Genomic DNA, 19,335 nt, shown 5'->3' with positions numbered 1-19,335 from the left:
AGAGTTCCACACCGATGAGCAATATTGAAGAATAGGACGAACATGAGTTTTTGAGCCATCTGATCGCGGATGAACTGTATTTCCTCAAATATTCTTCCAATGAATCTGAGTTTAGCTTCTGCTCTTCCTGCAATTTGTTTACGTGTCATTCCACATTACGCCATTGCAGATGGTTATTCCTAAATATTTTATGTTACTTTGCAGTGCTTTGTTGCCAATAGTGTAATCTATCAGCAGTGGATTTCTTCGTCTATTTATACGCAGTATATTTCATTTATTTAAGGTCACAGTTAACTGTCAGCCACTGCATCGACCGTCGATCCTTCGTAGGTCTTGATGCGTTGCACTGCAGTCTCTTGGCACTGCTACCTTTCTGTAGATGACAACATATTTTGTGAACAACCTTATGGAATTCCGGGAAAAAAATTAGTACACCTGGAAAGACGATGTCGATTTTGATCCGATGATGACATATGCCACCCGGGAGCTAGTAGATGTACTGATAATGATTTCAACATTTTCCGCCAACAGATAGCATAGTAGCACAGCCACCACAGCGCCATCTATGTCTACCATTTAATAGGGAATGCTCACAGCCGAAGGGCTCAGTGTGGTACAAACGTGTGAAGTAAGCAGGCAACCACGCCACGGAGACGGACTTGTGCTACTTACAGAGAACTGAGAGAATTTGGAAGGGATCAAATTATGGGCTTCTGAGTGGCGGGATGGTCCTTTCAGATAGTTACTACACATATACGACGTGCTGCGTCGGTTGTGTTGGAAGCCCACACCAGTGAACGAGCACAGCCGCTTGTCGGGATCGTCGTATTCCAAGGGCAGCAGTGGCCGACCGAACAACTACCGCACCACAGATAAAAGGGCATGTCAGCTCACACGCGTCAACACGAACTGTTGCGAAATGGGTATCAGCAATGGGTCTATAAGCACATACACATATCTAGCGCGTCTTCTACTCACGACACAGCATCCACGTTTGCGACTCGATTGGTGTCGTCAGAGAACCACGTGGAAGACGGAATGGCACGGTGAAAGCAGATTCTCCCTGAACGTACGATGTAGTCTTGGTGAGTGCATTCGTCCAAGACCAACTGGCCCCATCCCAGGCCGTATGGTCTGGGCTGCGATAAGGTGCAACATTCGTTCACTTTTGGTGTTTGTGGAGGGGACGCTAACCAGCTCTCTATATGTGCAGAATGTTGTTCGACACGTTCTTTTGCCATTCTTGCAACAGGAAGGTGATGTGTTGCTCTAACAGGGTAATTCTCGTCCATTAACTGCCCGCGAAACTCAACGTGCTCTGTAAGACGTGCAGCAACTTCCCTGGCCAGTTCGATCTGCGAACTTGTCTCCAATCGAACGCGTGTGTTATATGGTGACTCATGTAATTCGCCAGCGGTGTTACAACAATAAATCTTGAGTGAACTGGAAACCTCTAAAAGTGTGTACTATTTTTTTTTTGTGGTAGTATAAGTTATAAGCAGCAATGACCTGCAACTGATCAGTACTAACGCTGTTTATTTAAAATAAATCCTATGACGAGAGTGGGCACTAGTCACGGTTGGACAATGTACAGTTCTAGAATGAAATTTTCACTCTACAGCGGAGTGTGCGCTGATATGAAACTTCCTGGCAGATTAAAACTGTGTGCCGGACCGAGACTCGAACTCGGGACCTTTGCCTTTCGCGGGCAAGTGCTCTACCAACTGAGCTACCCAAGCACGACTCACGACCCGTCCTCACAGCTTTACTTCTGCCAGTACCTCGTCTCCTACCTTCCAAACTTTACGAAGATCTCCTGCGAACCTTGCAGAACTAGCACTCCTGGAAGAAAGGATAAAGTTTGGAAGGTAGGAGACGAGGTACTGGCAGAAGTAAAGCTGTGAGGACGGATCGTGAGTCGTGCTTGGGTAGCTCAGTTGGTAGAGCACTTGCCCGCGAAAGGCAAAGGTTCCGAGTTCGAGTCTCGGTCCGGCACACAGTTTTAATCTGCCAGGAAGTTTCAATGTACAGTTCTGTTTGGAATATTGGCGCGATATTATCGAAGGGTCGAGCCGTACATGTCTGCTTTCATGCCCGGGGGCTAACCGCGCTGCAAAAATAGTGTTCTCCTGTGATCCTTTGGTCAAAGGTTATGTAATGCGAATTTAAACTAATATAAGATTCATTAAAATATATACTAATAAAATGACAGAAAGGTTAAATCCACTTTAATAGTTGATGTAATCGTCACCAGACGTTTATGTTGTAACGAGATGATGATTTATTCCATTAGTTAAAGCACACTCATATTAAAATGGTTGTCCTACAAATATAGCTTAACCATTGAGACAAAATTATAAAAATTATCAAGTTCAGTGAAGTTCGCGTGACTGCGTATTTCAAATGGTAGCAGACTCGTTAATTACTATCCGAACAACACTGGTGGGTGAAAAACAGTGTCCCATATTTTTGTTTATAAACAAAATATTCGTCAGCTTATAAATAAATAAAACTCACTTATGGCGTAGAACATATCAGAAGTCACATAATCGTGAGTATATTCCCACAGTCTGTTTAATAATAAATCCATATTATCAGCTCAAAATAACCAAAATTATATACTGCACATTGACTAACATTCGTGAAGTGATGAAGATCCAACAGGCTCAACGATTGTAAATTCCAATTGACTCACGATTTTCTTTAATGGCATTTGTCGCCCAAAATCAATGACTTCACAAATCCTAGAACTACACCATCAGCTCTCCAACATACAAGTTACCGGTAAGACCAATACACAATGCGACGGTGTGTCACAGATTGTTACTCTACTCAGAATGATCTCGAGGTACTGCTCGCTCACTTTTATAAGCCTTCGGTTTTCCTGCCAAAATTAATGCGAAACACGAAATGTTACAGTTACAACATATACGTCAAAATATAGAAAATGGATAACCACTTACAAAATATATGTTACAATTATAACATATACGTTAAACGAAAGGTCTTTATCTTCAGGACTGCCATCAGACGATACACACTATCTAGGAGTTTATGTAGAATTCAGTGAAACACGAAATTTGCGTACAAGTGCCTACGATAAATGATGAAATTGTTGTTAAAGCAAGATAAAAAATAAATGTAGCGTGTTCAGCAGAAGTGTCTTGTTGTGCTCTGTTCGATGGTGGGATGACATATTACACTTAAATTATCACTTTAACGTGACGAGAGTCTTTAATATAGGCCAACTTTAATATTTAATTAAATAAATTAGCAGTCACATGATAAGTTACACATATGGTACATAGTTACCAAAGGAGAGTTATAAGGCATTCTTGATACAGTCATGATCTGTGGAAGTGTGGAGAATATGACATTCACATAAAAAAAGATATAAAACACATAATAATTAAACAAATAAAATACAAACAGAGGAGTGTTCACCACTCTCATTTTATGTTTTGTTTGTCCGAATAGCATGAAATATTCAATCGTTATCAATTTAATGATTTTTATAAGAGTATCATTTGCTACTACGGACCAACTTTAGTAGTTCCTGTGATACACATTATATTAATACCTCAATAGTTCGTACAGTTACTTACCTCTAACATTCTTGGAACGGAGAAACGTGAAAAAGATGCACTGTGCCACCTATAAACACATGCCGCCCCATATGCTGGTACATAGCCTCCTACATGTCCATCCCGTAGTCCATAGCCTTTTTTTTCCAAGTTCCGAAAGGACCTTGCTACATGCTAGCACTAGACAGACATTAGATATAGACGCCCTAGCGCTCAAAACTGCGTATTAATTTAATGGAACATACGTATGCCATCAATCACGAAAGCCGGCCGGAGTGGCCGTGCGGTTCTAGGCGCTACAGTCTGGAACCGCGTGACCGCTACGGTCGCAGGTTCGAATCCTGCCTCGGGCATGGATGTGTGTGATGTCCTTAGGTTAGTTAGGTTTAAGTAGTTCTAAGTTCTAGGGGACTGATGACCTCAGTAGTTAAGTCCCATAGTGCTGAGAGCCATCAATCACGAAAGGGTTAAAACGGTGATACTACAAATATTGATGAAAAAAATTACAGAAATTATAAAATTCAATAACGTTCGCATAATTGCTTATTTAAAGTGGGAGCAGGTTCATTAATTACTATTTGAACAACACTGTCGGCGATGAACGGTATGTAGTGTTTATTATATGCAAAATATTCGCCAGGTCATAAATAATTAAAGTTCACTTATGATGGTCAACATATCAGAATTCACGTAATCGTGAGCAGAATTTCGTAAATTTCGTAGTCCATTTAATAATATAAATAATAATATTAAAGTATAGGGTGACTCCAAAGATGTGAACAATTACAGGGGCAGCTCACTAATACAAGTCACACACAAGGTACTCTCAGCGGGCCTACTCCATAGAACACTGAACCAATTGGAATATAAGATCGGCGAGTACCGGGCGGATTTTCGCTCTGGTCGCTCCTGTGCAGAACAAATCTTCAGTCTGAAGACTACCCTGAAAATCAAAGCAGTCAGGGACAGTCCAGTCATATGCACCTTCGTTGACTTCCAGAAGGCATATGATTCCATAGACCGCCTGCCATTATTCAACATTCTACATGAACAAGGTCTGGACGGCAAGACACTACTACTGATCAAACAAACACTGACAGACACGACATCTAAGGTGATGTTCAAGCGGGAAATCGCCGAACCCTTTGAGATCAAGACAAGCGTTCGCCGATGGACTCTCACCGCTCCTTATCAACATAGTGCTGGATAAGGCCATCAAGGAAAAGAGCTGCAAATACAAGGCCATTGGAAGCCAGTGCGACTTGGACGACCCAAGGACAAGCTGGAGGTAGGTTGTCTAGCAGACGATCTGGCACTACTCACAGGTAACGAAACTACAGCAATCAGACAGATAGAAGTACTCAAAGAGTGCGCAGAAAAAGTAGGACCACAGATCTCTTTTCAGAAAACAAAGTTCTTCTGCACGAAATTAAACATACCAAATTTGAACAGAAAGTATGGCAAGATCAACAAGGTCACACACTTTAAGTACCTAGGTGAAGTGCTCGAACCGACAGGAAAGGAGAAAATTGCCCAAAACACTAGGTTATTGAAAATAAAGAGAGCATTATATAAGACACAGGGTATTTACAACAAGAAATGTTTGTCCAGCTGCACAAAAATTCCTCACTACAACGCTGTAATCAAACCTAAGATGCTATACGCTAGTGAGACACTGATGTTACACACAAAGGCGGATTCTACACAGAGTACGCGAAAGAACTTGCCCCCCTTCTAACAGCCGTGTACCGCAAGTCTCTAGAGGAACGGAACGTTCCAAATGATTGGAAAAGAGCAGAGGTAGTTCCAGTTTTCAAGAAGGGTCGTCGAGCAGATGCGCAAAACTATAGGCCTATATCTCTGACATCGATCTGTTGTAGAATTTTAGAACATGTTTTTTGCTCGCGTATCATGTCATTTCAGGAAACGCAGAATCTACTCTGTAGGAATCAACATGGATTCCGGAAACAGCGATCGTGTGAGACCCAACTCGCTTTATTTGTTCATGAGACCGATAAAATATTAGATACAGGCTCCCAGGTAGATGCCATTTTCCTTGAATTCCGGAAGGCGTTCGATACAGTTCCGCACTGTCGCCTGATAAACAAAGTGAGAGCCTACGGAATATCAGACCAGCTGTGTGGCTGGATTGAAGAGTTTTTAGCAAACAGAACACAGCATGTTGTTCTCAATGGAGAGACGTCTACAGATGTTAAAGTAACCTCTGGCGTGCCACAGGGGAGTGTTATGGGACCATTGCTTTACACAATATATATAAATGACCTAGTAGATAGTGTCGGAAGTTCCATGCGGCTTTTCGCGGATGATGCTGTAGTATACAGAGAAGTTGCAGCATTAGAAAATTGCAGCGAAATGCAGAAAGATCTGCAGCGGATAGGCACTTGGTGCAGGGAGTGGCAATTAACCCTTAACATAGACAAATGTAATGTATTGCGAATACATAGAAAGAAGGATCCTTTATTGTATGATTATATGATAGCAGAACTAACACTGGTAGCAGTTACTTCTGTAAAATATCTGGGAGTATGCGTACGGAACGATTTGAAGTGGAATGATCATATAAAATTAATTGTTGGTAAGATGGGTGCCAGGTTGAGATTCACTGGGAGAGTCCTTAGAAAATGTAGTCCATCAACAAAGGAGGTGGCTTACAAAACACTCGTTCGACCTATACTTGAGTATTGCTGATCAGTGTGGGATCCGTACCAGTCGGGTTGATGGAGGAGATAGAGAAGATCCAAAGAAGAGTGGCGCGTTTCGTCACAGGGTTATTTGGTAACCGTGATAGCGTTTCGGAGATGTTTAGCAAACTCAAGTGGCCGACTCTGCAAGAGAGGCGCTCTGCATCGCGGTGTAGCTTGCTGTCCAGGTTTCGAGAGGGTGCGTTTCTGGATGAGGTATCGAATATATTGCTTCCCCCTACTTATACCTCCCAAGGAGATCACGAATGTAAAATTAGAGAGATTCGAGCGCTCACGGAGGCTTTCCGGCAGTCGTTCTTCCCGCGAACCAAACGTTACTGGAACAGGAATGGGAGGTAATGACAGTGGAACGTAAAGTGCCCTCCGCCACACACTGTTGGGTGGCTTGCGGAGTATAAATGTAGATGTAGATCTTGAGAACATTCTCACACAGGAAAGAAAAATCATTAGGAAAATTATTGGATTAAAACTCACGGAAGATGGATATACGCTTCACTCCAGGGACACTACAGAGAAGTTCTCCAACATCGCAGCGGACATTAGAAAGAGGCGACTAAAATTTTATGGACACATAAGCAGACTCCCACAGATCAGACTCACCAACAGAATCCTCGGGTACATCCAGAGATTCAAGACCACTACATCCTGGATGACACAAGTCAAAATTGATCTGGAAAGAGCTCAGACAGATTCATCGGACGTCATGGACAAATGCGTCTATAGGCACAAGGTGTACAAGTGGGAAGATATGTCAGAGAAAACAGCACCTAAAGCCCAAAGGCCAAAATGGACGGAAGAAGGGAAGAGAGACTTTAGTGAACGAATGAAGCAGTAGTGGAAGAACAGGAAGAACAAGTAGTCATGAACGTTTCGCGTGGTCTGATAATAAGTCTGTAACGTGGGTAATAATAATAATAATTATAGCATAAAATAATCAAAGTTCAACACTGCACAGCGCCTAACATTTGCAAAATGTTTAAGTTCCAACAGTCCCATTCGACTCATGACTTATTTAAGTGTTAAGAAATGTTCAGTTACTGAAGCGGCCATTTACCATCCATAATCAGTCACTTCACAGGTCCTAAAACCACAGTACCAGCTCTCCAACATACAACTTACCTATAAGATCAGTCCACATAGAGTGGATGTACAACACAAAATGCTGCTCGACTCAGAATTACCACAATTTACTGCTCACTCACTGTTATATGACTTCATTTTGTCCACCAGAACTCACAAGGAAGACAAAATATAAAAAATGGACCAGCATTTAAAATATATATAAGCTACAATCATAACGCATTTGTCAAAATATAGAAAATGGACCATCATTTATAACATATACAAGTTACAATCGTAACATACATGTCAAACGAAAGGTCTTTCTTTTCTGGCTTGCCCTCAGACCCTACACAGTATCCTAAGTGTAACAGTTTATGTAGAATTCAGTAAAATATGAAATTAGCACACATATGCCTACGATAAATGAGGAAGAAATTTTTGTTAAAACACGATAAAAAATAAAGGTTGCCTGTTCAGCAGAACCGTCTCTTCGTGCTCTGTTCGTTAGTCGGATGAAATATTACATTCAAATTACCTTTACAGCAGATGATTTTGTTTCGTCACAGCCCTACATGCTATTACAAAATTTTTAGGGCCGGCATTTGGTTGACAAGTAAGGAATTACGCAATACATTGGACAAAATATCAGACATATATTACAAATACATCCTAGGTTGCAAGTTGAGAAACAGTTGGTTGTTCACCTCGAATTAGGTGACAACCACGTAATCTCATAACGTAGACATCTCGTATCACTCGCTCAGAAAAAGAAACAAAGCCAAGTTGGCAGTATTTTGCCCATTATAAACGACTGCAGCCATTCAGAGTCACCTGGTACGAGCAGAACAAAATTTGTTTCAAAACTGTATGAAACAATCACTTGCACCTTTTACGGTAGAGAACAATGCCAATGTAATGACCGAAATTTCACCAGGAGGGATAGTAAGCGATAGGTGTCTAGTTAAGTTCACGATAAAATTTTGATACACGATATTTTGAGGAGTGACTGATGTCATTATCACGTTCTGTGACCCAAGGCCTAATGTTCTATTGCTGCCTATTATCCAATCTGTCTGGTGTCACGGTCCTAGATGTCGTCTTCAAGTGCTGCAAGTGAACGTGTGCCTGTAGTCTAAACTGTGTGACAACAGATCTAGTCATTATCTCAAGGCGTTACGAGGCAAGTTCTTCTGTGTTTTGCCCACATCGGAACCGGGTGTATGAGAGAGGACCCGGTTGGCTTCTTAGGTTCTATAGGTAAAGACCTGCCGCGCGGGATTAGCCGAGCGGTCAAAGGCGCTGCAGTCTTGGACTGTGCAGCTGGTCCCGGCGGAGGTTCGAGTCCTCCCTCGGGCATGGTTGTGTGTGTTTGTCCTTCGGATAATTTACGTTAAGTAGTGTGAAAGCTTAGGGACTGATGATCTTAGCAGTTAAGTCCCATAAGATTTCACACACATTTGAACATTTTCAACATTTGGTAAAGACCTAATATTGGGCGCCTGCCCATATTGCGGCCGTACTGTCCTACCATTCATATAGTCATCTTGTGGTTCCAGGACTGAAGATCAAATTATTGTCTCTGTACTCTATGCAACTGTAAGGTTGTCTGAGTTGTGGTGATGCTTGAGCTGCAACTAGACCGTGATGTTTAGATTCGTTGCAGCCCAGACAAAGAGCAGATGTTAAACTATCGCTTATAGCACCCCAAAAAAGAGACAGCGTCAGTTGTTGAAATGCTGTGCACACAAACAGAATTAGTAGCCAGGCATAAAATACGACAGCATATCATTTAACAGGATGAATATTACATATAACCGTTTTTTCTACACGTTATTTTCGCATATTTTGTTTTGTTATTCAGCTGCATCTACATGACTTTAAAAGATCAGTAATCATGGCAGTTATACGAAACAAATGAAAGTAGAAAGTTCTCGGTCGGATACTGAGATGGTGTTAATATCAGTCACGTTCAATTTTAATCTTTGTTTAGGTTGGGTTATGATGTAAGTCAAGTGCCATCTTCTACAATGAATTTTCAGTCTGCAGCAGAGTGTTCGCTCCTCTGAGGCTTGATAAAAATTTCCAGAATGAGATTTTCACTCTGCACCGGAGTGTTCGCTGATATGAAACTTCCTGGCAGATTAAAAGTGTGTGCCGGACCGAGACTCGTCGTGCTTGGGTAGCTCAGTTGGTAGAGCACTTGTCTGCGAAAGGCAAAGGTCCCGAGTTCAAGTCTCGGTCCGGCACACAGTTTTAATCTGCCAGTTTGATACAAATTGTTTGCCGGACGCCGTCTAGAATCCGGAACGTTTGCCCGTGCTGTCCAGGCAGGCATCACGCACGCACAGCTTTACTTCCGCCATTACCACATCTCCTAACTTTCAAACTTCACAAAAGTTCTCCTGTGTACGGTGCCGTTAGTTAATCTAAGTACCCTACCCCAAAATACTGCATCTTATGGAGACATTAAGAAGGCGTATAATCAAAGTTTCCCGTATATCATTAATTTTATTCAGCGAATATAAAAATGATCTATTCATTCCGAAAATGAAAATCCCTCCAAATTAACATATATCTACCCTAATGGCCATTCAAATTGCTACACCAAGGAGAAATGCAGATGATAAACGGGTATTCATTGGACAAATATTTTATACTACAACTGACATGTGATTACATTTTCACGCAATTTGGGTGCATAGATATTGAGAAATCAGTACCCAGAACAACCACCTCTGGCCGTAATAACATTTTCAATTGGTTATAGATCTGGTGAATGTGCCGGCCAGGGCAGCAGTCGAACATTTTCTGTATCCCGTACAGGACCTGCAACATGAGGTCGTGCATTATCCTGCTGAAACGTAGGGTTTCGCAGGGATCGAATGAAGGATAGAGCCACGGGTCGTAACGCATCTGAAATGTAACGTCCACTGTTCAAATTGCCGTCAATGCGAAGAAGAGGTGACTGAGACGTGTAACCAATGGCACCCCATACCATCACGCCGGGTGATACGCCAGTACGGTGATGACGAATACACACTTCCAATGTGCGTTTACCGCGATGTCGACAAACATGGATGCGACCATCATGATGCTGTAAACAGAACGTGGATTCATCCGAAAAAATGACGTTTTGTCATTCGTGCACCCAAGTTCGTCGTTTTGTACACCCTCGCAGGCGCTCCTGCCTGTGATGCAGCGTCGAGGGTAACCGCAGCCATAGTCTCCGATCTGATAGTCCATGTTGCTGCAAACGTCGTCGTATTGTTCGTGGAGATGGTTGTTGTCTTGCAAGCGTCCCCATCTGTTGACTCATGGATCGAGACGTGGCTGCACGATCCGTTACAGCCATGCGGATAAGATGCCTGTCATCTCGACTGCTAGTGATACGAGGCCGTTGGGATCCAGCACGGCGTTCCGTATTACTCTCCTGAACCCACCGATTCCATATTCTGCTAACAGACATTGGATCTCGACCAACGCGAGCAGCAATGTCGCGATAAGATAAACCGCAATGGCGATAGGCTACAATCCGATCTTTATCAAAGTCGGGAACGTGATGGTACACATTTCTCCTCCTTACACGAGGCATCACAACAACGTTTCACCAGGCAACGCCGGTCAAATGCTGCTTGTGTACGAGAAATCGGTTGGTAACTGTCCTCATGTCAGCACGTTGTAGGTGTCGCCACTGGCGCCAACCTTGTGTGAATGCTCTGAAATACTAATCATTTTGCATATCACAGCATCTTCTACCTGTCGGTTAAATTCGCGTCAGTAGCACCTCATGTTCGTGGTGTAGCAATTTTAATGGCCAGTAGTGTATATGTTCTTCAGAACAGAAAATCATTACTCACAAAATATCAAGCTAAGGAGTTTTTAACATCCGTGTAACAGTGCAGTTCAGAGATACTTGTCAATATCTTTAACAGCGTTTATCTTGTAAAAACTCAGGAAGAAATCCACAATGTCTCAAATACATTAAAACAGTTTCCTCAAATGTAATTATAGTAGACACAAGTTTTAAAACAAGAAGCATTCACTGAGGTCACAAGAGTCATGGGATACCTGCTAATATCGTGTCAGACCTCGTTTGGCTGGCGTAGTACGGTAAATCGACGTGGCACGGACTCAACAAAATGGTTCAAATGGCTCTGAGCACTATGGGACTCAACTGCTGAGGTCATTAGTCCCCTAGAACTTAGAACTAGTTAAACCTAACTAACCTAAGGACATCACAAACATCCATGCCCGAGGCAGGATTCGAACCTGCGACCGGAGCGGTCTTGCGGTTCCAGACTGCAGCGCCTTTAACCGCACGGCCACTTCGGCCGACACGGACTCAACAAGTCGCTGGAAGTCCCTTGCAAAAACATTGATCCACGCTGCCTCTATAGCAGCGAAATTGTTGCCAGCGCAGGATTTTTTACACGAAGTGACCTCTCGACTATGTCCCATAAACGTTCGATGGGATTCATATCGGACGATCTGGGTGGCCAGATCATTCGCTCGAACTGTCCAAAATGTTCTTCAAACCAGTCGCGAACAATTCTGGTCCGGTAACATGGCACAATGTTACACATAAAAATTCCATCGTTGTTTGAGAACATGAACTCCAGCAATGGCTGCAAAAGGTCTACAAGTAGCCGAACATAACCATTTCCAGCCAGTGATCGGTCCAGTCTAGTTGGACCAGAGGACCCATCGCAGCCCACGCTATTACGGAGCCATAACCAGATTTGCACAGTACCTTGCTGATAACTTGGGTCCATGGCTTCGTGGGGTCTGTGCCACACACGAACTCTACCATCAGCTCTTACCAACTGAAATCGGAACTCATCAGACCACGCCACACTCTTCCTATCGTGTAGACTCTAACCCATATGGTCCCGAGCCCAGGAGAGGTGCTACAGCCGTTGTGCTGTTGGCAAAGGCACATGCGTCGGTCGTCTGCTGCCACAGCCCATTAACGCCAAATTTCATTGCACTGTCCTAACGAATATGTTCGTCTTACGTCCCACATGATTACTGCAATCATTCACGCAGTGTTACTTGTGTGTTAGAACTGACAACTCTACGCAAACACCGCTGCTCTTAATCGCTAAGTAAATCCCGTCGGCCACTGCTTTGTTAGCGATGAGAAGTAATGCCTGAAATTTGGTATTATTGGCTCACTCTTTACACTGTGGATCTCGAAATGAAATGCGTGTACGTTACCTGTAACATAAATACTTTAGACACAGGCTAGCGGCGTTAGATCATATACATGCAATAACTACTAGTAGAGCATACTGCGTGACAGTAACTTTTAAATCTCGTCCAGGTACGTGACAAAATCTTTTAAGATGAGACGCAATAGTTCAAACAGATCATAATGAAGTCCAGCAAGAAATTCAACACTTCTCATCTCACCTTAGAAATATCTACAATGAAACCTCAGCCTTAACGCAAGCAATTCGTTTACTTGATAAGCATTAGGTCAGCCATGACAATACAAATCAGTGACCACAATTTTACTTTGTGTCACAAACAGGAAACAAGGAAATCTACATCTACATCTACATCCATACTCCGCAAGGCACCTGACGGTGTGTGGCGGAGGGTACTTTGAGTACCTCTATCGCTTCTCCCTTCTATTCCAGTCTCGTATTGTTCGTGGAAAGAAAGATCGCCGGTATGCCTCTGTGTGGGCTCTAATCTCTCTGATTTTATCCTCATGGTCTCTTCGCGAGATATATGTAGGAGGGAGCAATATACTGCTTGACTCCTCGGTGAAGATATGTTCTCGAAACTTCAACAAAAGCCCGTACCGAGCTACTGAGCGTCTCTCTTGTAGAGTCTTGCACTGGAGTTTATCTATCATCTCCGTAACGCTTTCGCTATTACTAAATGATCCTGTAACGAAGAGCGATACTCTCCGTTGGATCTTCTCTATCTCTTCTATCAACTCTATCTGTTACGGATCCCACACCGGTGAGCAGTACTCAAGCAGTGGGCGAACAAGTGTACTGTAACCTACTTCCTTTGTTTTCGGATTGCATTTCCTTACGATTCTTCCAATGAATCTCAGTCTGGCATCTGCTTTACCGACGATCAACTTTATATGGTCATTCCATTTTCAATCACTCCTAATGCCTACTCCCAGATAATTTATGGAATTAACTGCTTCCAGTTGCTCACCTGCTATATTGTAGCTAGATGATAAAGGATCTTTGTTTCTATGTATTCGTGAACTAGATAAGCGCCGCAATATTCATAACATGATCTCGGTCGAACCTCCATAATCGTTGTGTATCTCTGAGCAAGCAGAAATAATTACTGTGCAGCAAAAGTATTACGGTGGCATTAATATCTGGACTAAGACGCGCAAGCAAAAGCGTATCCAGCAAAAAGTCAGTGGTGTATAACGGCAACGTATCGTATAATAGCCTCCGATCTCAGATCCCAACATCATAACATCGTCCTTTTAAAAGCTCGACAAGCATTACATGAGAGCGACCCTAGCGCAGCAGTGCTTGTCGAATGTGGCTGTTATTTCCTTGTGACCACACATATACGGTCAGGCTCAGCCGTACCCCGCAATATCTGTCTCGAAAGATTTGCTTCCGTCCAAGAAGCACTAGAACATCACTGCAATACCAGCAAATATTAACCACGACCCGGTTACCGCAGTGCAACTAAACGCTGTACTCTTAGACGTCACAGAAACCATGTGCCATTCCTCCAAGAACACCCTGCTCTCGACTGCGTTTCCGTCTGAGTGACTCGTAAAAACATTTTTCTCTCTCCAGTCGGAACGTCCACCTCCGTTCGCCGCCTGTCCGTCACTTCACACTCTTCAGATAACATATCAAAGAGGTCACCTGACTTCATAATATCTTTGACACAGCCGCTGTCGTTTGCTATAGCTCCAGCCATAGGCACGATACCTTGCGCGACCACCAGTCCTGAAAGTAAAGCTGTGAGAGGGGGTCATAAATGGCGCCTATGTAGCTCGATCGATATAGGATTTTCACAAAAACGGAAAAGTTTAGGTTTCGAGTCTCGATCCGGCACACAGTTATAATCTTCCAGGAAGCTTCAAACATCATATTGGTCTGTGGATCGCTTCTTGCACGACTTACGCTTGGAAAAGGTCGATGAACTGCACAGTCTTTGTGGTGTTCTACAGTGTGCATCTATAAGCTTGATGTCTTATTTCTGCAGAATGGGGCCACTCCAGAGCAGCTGAAGTACGTGACGGTGAACGTCACGAACAGAGGGATTTGTCGCGCGAGCATCGTACTGGAAGGAATGCTGTGTGCTGGAGGGGAGAGGAACAAAGACTCCTGCCAGGTGAGTCTACTGTTCTTTTACAGATAATAGTCCCTTCGATTCACACGCGTTAGCTCCTCATGGTAGTCAAGAAATGTTTCCCACTTCCGTCACTGAATATTCGAGTAGATTATGGCTAATGTATTCCGTCTTCAGCACACATCCCACAGAAATACGCAAAGATTATTTATTATTTAATAATTTGTTTGTATTTAAAATCTCTCTTTCACATTACTACTATCAAAAGCTAGTTATGTTTTCTGTACATCGGTATCTAATGAAACTGCATATACTACTACAGCTAACATACACTCCTGGAAATTGAAATAAGAACACCGTGAATTCATTGTCCCAGGAAGGGGAAACTTTATTGACACATTCCTGGGGTCAGATACATCACATGATCACACTGACAGAACCACAGGCACATAGACACAGGCAACAGAGCATGCACAATGTCGGCACTAGTACAGTGTATATCCACCTTTCGCAGCAATGCAGGCTACTATTCTCCCATGGAGACGATCGTAGAGATGCTGGATGTAGTCCTGTGGAACGGCTTGCCATGCCATTTCCACCTGGCGCCTCAGTTGGACCAGCGTTCGTGCTGGACGTGCAGACCGCGTGAGACGACGCTTCATCCAGTCCCAAACATGCTCAATGGGGGACAGATCCGGAGATCTTGCTGGCCAGGGTAGTTGACTTACACCTTCTAGAGCACGTTGGGTGGCACGGGATACATGCGGACGTGCATTGTCCTGTTGGAACAGCAAGTTCCCTTGCCGGTCTAGGAATGGTAGAACGATGGGTTCGATGACGGTTTGGATGTACCGTGCACTATTCAGTGTCCCCTCGACGATCACCAGTGGTGTACGGCCAGTGTAGGACATCGCTCCCCACACCATGATGCCGGGTGTTGGCCCTGTGTGCCTCGGTCGTATGCAGTCCTGATTGTGGCGCTCACCTGCACGGCGCCAAACACGCGTACCACCATCATTGGCACCAAGGCAGAAGCGACTCTCATCGCTGAAGACGACACGTCTCCATTCGTCCCTCCATTCACGCCTGTCGCGACACCACTGGAGGCGGGCTGCACGATGTTGGGGCGTGAGCGGAAGACGGCCTAACGGTGTGCGGGACCGTAGCCCAGCTTCATGGAGACGGTTGCGAATGGTCCTCGCCGATACCCCAGGAGCAACAGTGTCCCTAATTTGCTGGGAAGTGGCGGTGCGGTCCCCTACGGCACTGCGTAGGATCCTACGGTCTTGGCGTGCATCCGTGCGTCGCTGCGGTCCGGTCCCAGGTCGACGGGCACGTGCACCTTCCGCGACCACTGGCGACAACATCGATGTACTGTGGAGACCTCTCGCCCCACGTGTTGAGCAATTCGGCGGTACGTCCACCCGGCCTCCCGCATGCCCACTATACGCCCTCGCTCAAAGTCCGTCAACTGCACATACGGTTCACGTCCACGCTGTCGCGGCATGCTACCAGTGTTAAAGACTGCGATGGAGCTCCGTATGCCACGGCAAACTGGCTGACACTGACGGCGGCGGTGCACAAATGCTGCGCAGCTAGCGCCATTCGACGGCCAACACCGCGGTTCCTGGTGTGTCCGCTGTGCCGTGCGTGTGATCATTGCTTGTACAGCCCTCTCGCAGTGTCCGGAGCAAGTATGGTGGGTCTGACACACCGGTGTCAATGTGTTCTTTTTTCCATTTCCAGGTGTGTATTTTCCGAACACACTTAGTTCCTTTTCTACTTTTGAAAAAAACATGATCAGTTAAAAATTTTAAGATTAAGGTAGGTGTAAAATGGCGCTGCAATAATAAAAGAGTGACTTCAAAAAATTACCTTATAATTCCTCTTCACGTAAATAAAAGATTCCATTACACTTCCTCCTTCTCAGATCGGTTACTATTACATATTCATCTTGATTAAGCAATTCGATAAATTGAGACTTTGGATTTGGAACATAACATTACAACTGCTTCCTCACTTTAACACAGCATACCACTATCTGCTACTGCGCCTACGCTCACACCAAAGATGATAAGCTAACCCTGCGATACAGCGTGCAACATCGCTGCTCGCTCACATGTAACAGCTCGAGAGCAAAGATATGACGTTATTGTACAATCGATTAATACTCAAATGACACCTATCGACATGTAAGATAAATAAATGATTACTATTTCAGTAAAAAAGTTGGATGTTTTGTTGAAGGGAAAGAGCATTTAAATTGAGCAACTCAATAAAGCTTTGGTCCACCTCTGGCCCTTACGCAAGTAGTTATTGGGCTTGGCATTGATTAATATATATTTTGCATGTCCTGTTGAGGAGCAATTAAATTGAGCAACTCAGTAAAGCTTTGGTCCACCTTCGGCCCTTATGGAAGCAGTTATTGGGCTTGGCATTGATTGATATATATTTTGCATGCCATGTTGAGGGAGATCGAGACAAATTCTGTCCAACTGGCGCGTTATATTGTCCAGATCCCGAGATGGTAGTGAGACCTACCAACTCCAAGCGTTCTCAGTTGGGGAGGGATCTGGCAACGTTGCTGGCCAAAGTATGGTTTGGCAAGCACGAAGACAAGTAGTGGAAGCTCTCGCCGTGTGTGGGCGAGCATTATCGTGCTGAAATATTAGCCCAGGATGGCTTGCCGTGAAGAGCAACATAACAGGGCGTATAATATCGTAGATGTACCGCTGTGCTATAAGGGTGCCGCGGATGACGACCAATAGTGTCCTTCTAGGAAATGAAATGGCATCCTAAACCATGACTCCTGGCAGTCGGGTAGTACGACGGTGGTATGACGGTCAGGCAGTATCCCACTGCTTTCCAGGGCGTCACCAGACACATCTTCACTGTTCATTGGGGGTCAGTTCGAAGCGGGACTCGTCACTGAAAACAATTCTACTCCAGTCAGTGAGATTCCAGGCCAAAGACGTTTCTGGAGACGTGCCTGTCACCTTCTATACGGCCTGACGATCAGGAGTTAGCGCATGAAGTGCCATTTCTTTCCATAACAGGTCCTTTGGTTGCTATCCGCGGCAACGTTACAGCATGGCGATGCGTTGGACGATATTCAACGCCCACTTTTGTTGCCTTTTATAGCAACCTCGGCGACAGTTTTTATTGCTTGTCTTCGTGTTTGCCAAACACTACGAACATTTGGAGCATTATGGGCAAGGGCCTCCAGACATCTCGGGATCTTGATTCTCTAACGCGAAAACTGGACAGAATTTGGCACGATATTCCCCAGGAGGACATGCAGTAACTCTGTCAACCAATGCCAAGCCGAATAACTGCTTACATAAGTCCCAGAGGTGGACCAACGAGGCACTGACTTGCCCATTTGTGAAGCTCTTTCTCTTGAATTAATCATCCAATTTTTCTGAAATTGTAATAATTTGTTTGTCTGTACATGTGCATAACATCAACCGATTTGTCTCCCATTTGGATAATTCCTTCGTGGTGCGTAGGGTCACTTTTGAACTTCATGAAAAGATAACAATTAAACTATAAGTAGCTTCATTCTGACAGTAATACTCGCACTTAAGAAACATTTATGTGAAACGATTAAACTATGTTAGTACTGCATTGTTTGCAAAGAGTGGAAACTGTATGTTCAGTTGTTATGTGAATTTGTGGATATGGGAAGTCTTTCTAAAGAAAGTAGGGTTGCAGATTAACTTCATCAGTTAGTTTAGATGTTGTTTTATTTAAAACCTTCTGGAATATTATTGAAGCTAATCAGTATTGGAGGTAAAATATAATTCGGTAGTTTTCCTCATGGAATTTTGAAAACTTCCCGTCTCCTCTATATCTCTTTTGTTACGAAACCTTCCCTTCTACAATAACCTATGAAACAGGATTTCTATCTCTTGCTTAATAATAACAAATGAAATCTTCCCTTTGAAATTTTTTCTCTTTCTCAATCTTCGCATACAAATTTAATTGCTGCTTATTAAAAGTGATTTTCGGATTATTTCGACGAAACATAAAATGTGTCGTCGTCGTGGCCCTCAGTCGTTATCTGCAATAACCCAAAACTGTTCCTTACCTTTTTAACTGTTACTGGATCGCCATCTGACTGCTAGATCGAACTGCGACATGAATATACTTACTCCGGTTTACTATATTAACTGCTGGTGGGCTGTCATAATTAGTGGTTGTATTTATTACCAAAGCTGACGTTATTCTATAATAGCAAAGCTGACGTTATTTTTTAATTAATTTGACTGAAGTTACGTAATTCATAGTTAGACTTTTTCTTGACAACAATAAAATTTTTGCAAAGTTTTACGTTGATAGAATTTGGGATGGATTATAATCAGTAATGCAGTATTACTGGCAAAATTAATTATATTCTGAAAACGATTCTTTAAATATTCACTGTTGGTATAATGAAATGATTTTACAAACGTTCAAATGGGACTTACTTTTTACAATAATCTTACAACTAGCATTGCGCAAACATACCTTCAGTAGTTTTGTGTTTCCCAAAAAAATAATTCAATAATATTAGTCCCTCTTGTGATAATAGTTAGCTGATGTCTCTGTACATCTGTTTATAATCTATTGTAAATCGTAGCTGGTGGCTGGCAGGCACACTGCTCCTCTCAACCTCTCGCTTCAGACCTGCT

At 43.5% G+C, this 19,335-nt stretch overlaps 1 protein-coding gene across 1 annotated transcript in view; it reads left to right on the top strand.

Moving 5' to 3' along the window:
• LOC126253226 (trypsin-1-like) overlaps nt 1-19,335 on the top strand; it is a 180,608-nt gene that overhangs the window by 160,485 nt on the left and 788 nt on the right. The window contains exon 6 of the mRNA XM_049954414.1: nt 14,576-14,704. Within this exon, the coding sequence (XP_049810371.1) occupies nt 14,576-14,704 (129 nt within the window). The remainder of the gene's footprint in view (nt 1-14,575; nt 14,705-19,335) is intronic.

This window comes from Schistocerca nitens, chromosome 4 (genome assembly GCF_023898315.1).
Source record: "Schistocerca nitens isolate TAMUIC-IGC-003100 chromosome 4, iqSchNite1.1, whole genome shotgun sequence".
Taxonomy (NCBI): domain Eukaryota; kingdom Metazoa; phylum Arthropoda; class Insecta; order Orthoptera; family Acrididae; genus Schistocerca; species Schistocerca nitens.
The sequence above is the reverse complement of the archived record's forward strand: the minus strand, read 5'-3'. Positions and strand labels throughout refer to the sequence as shown.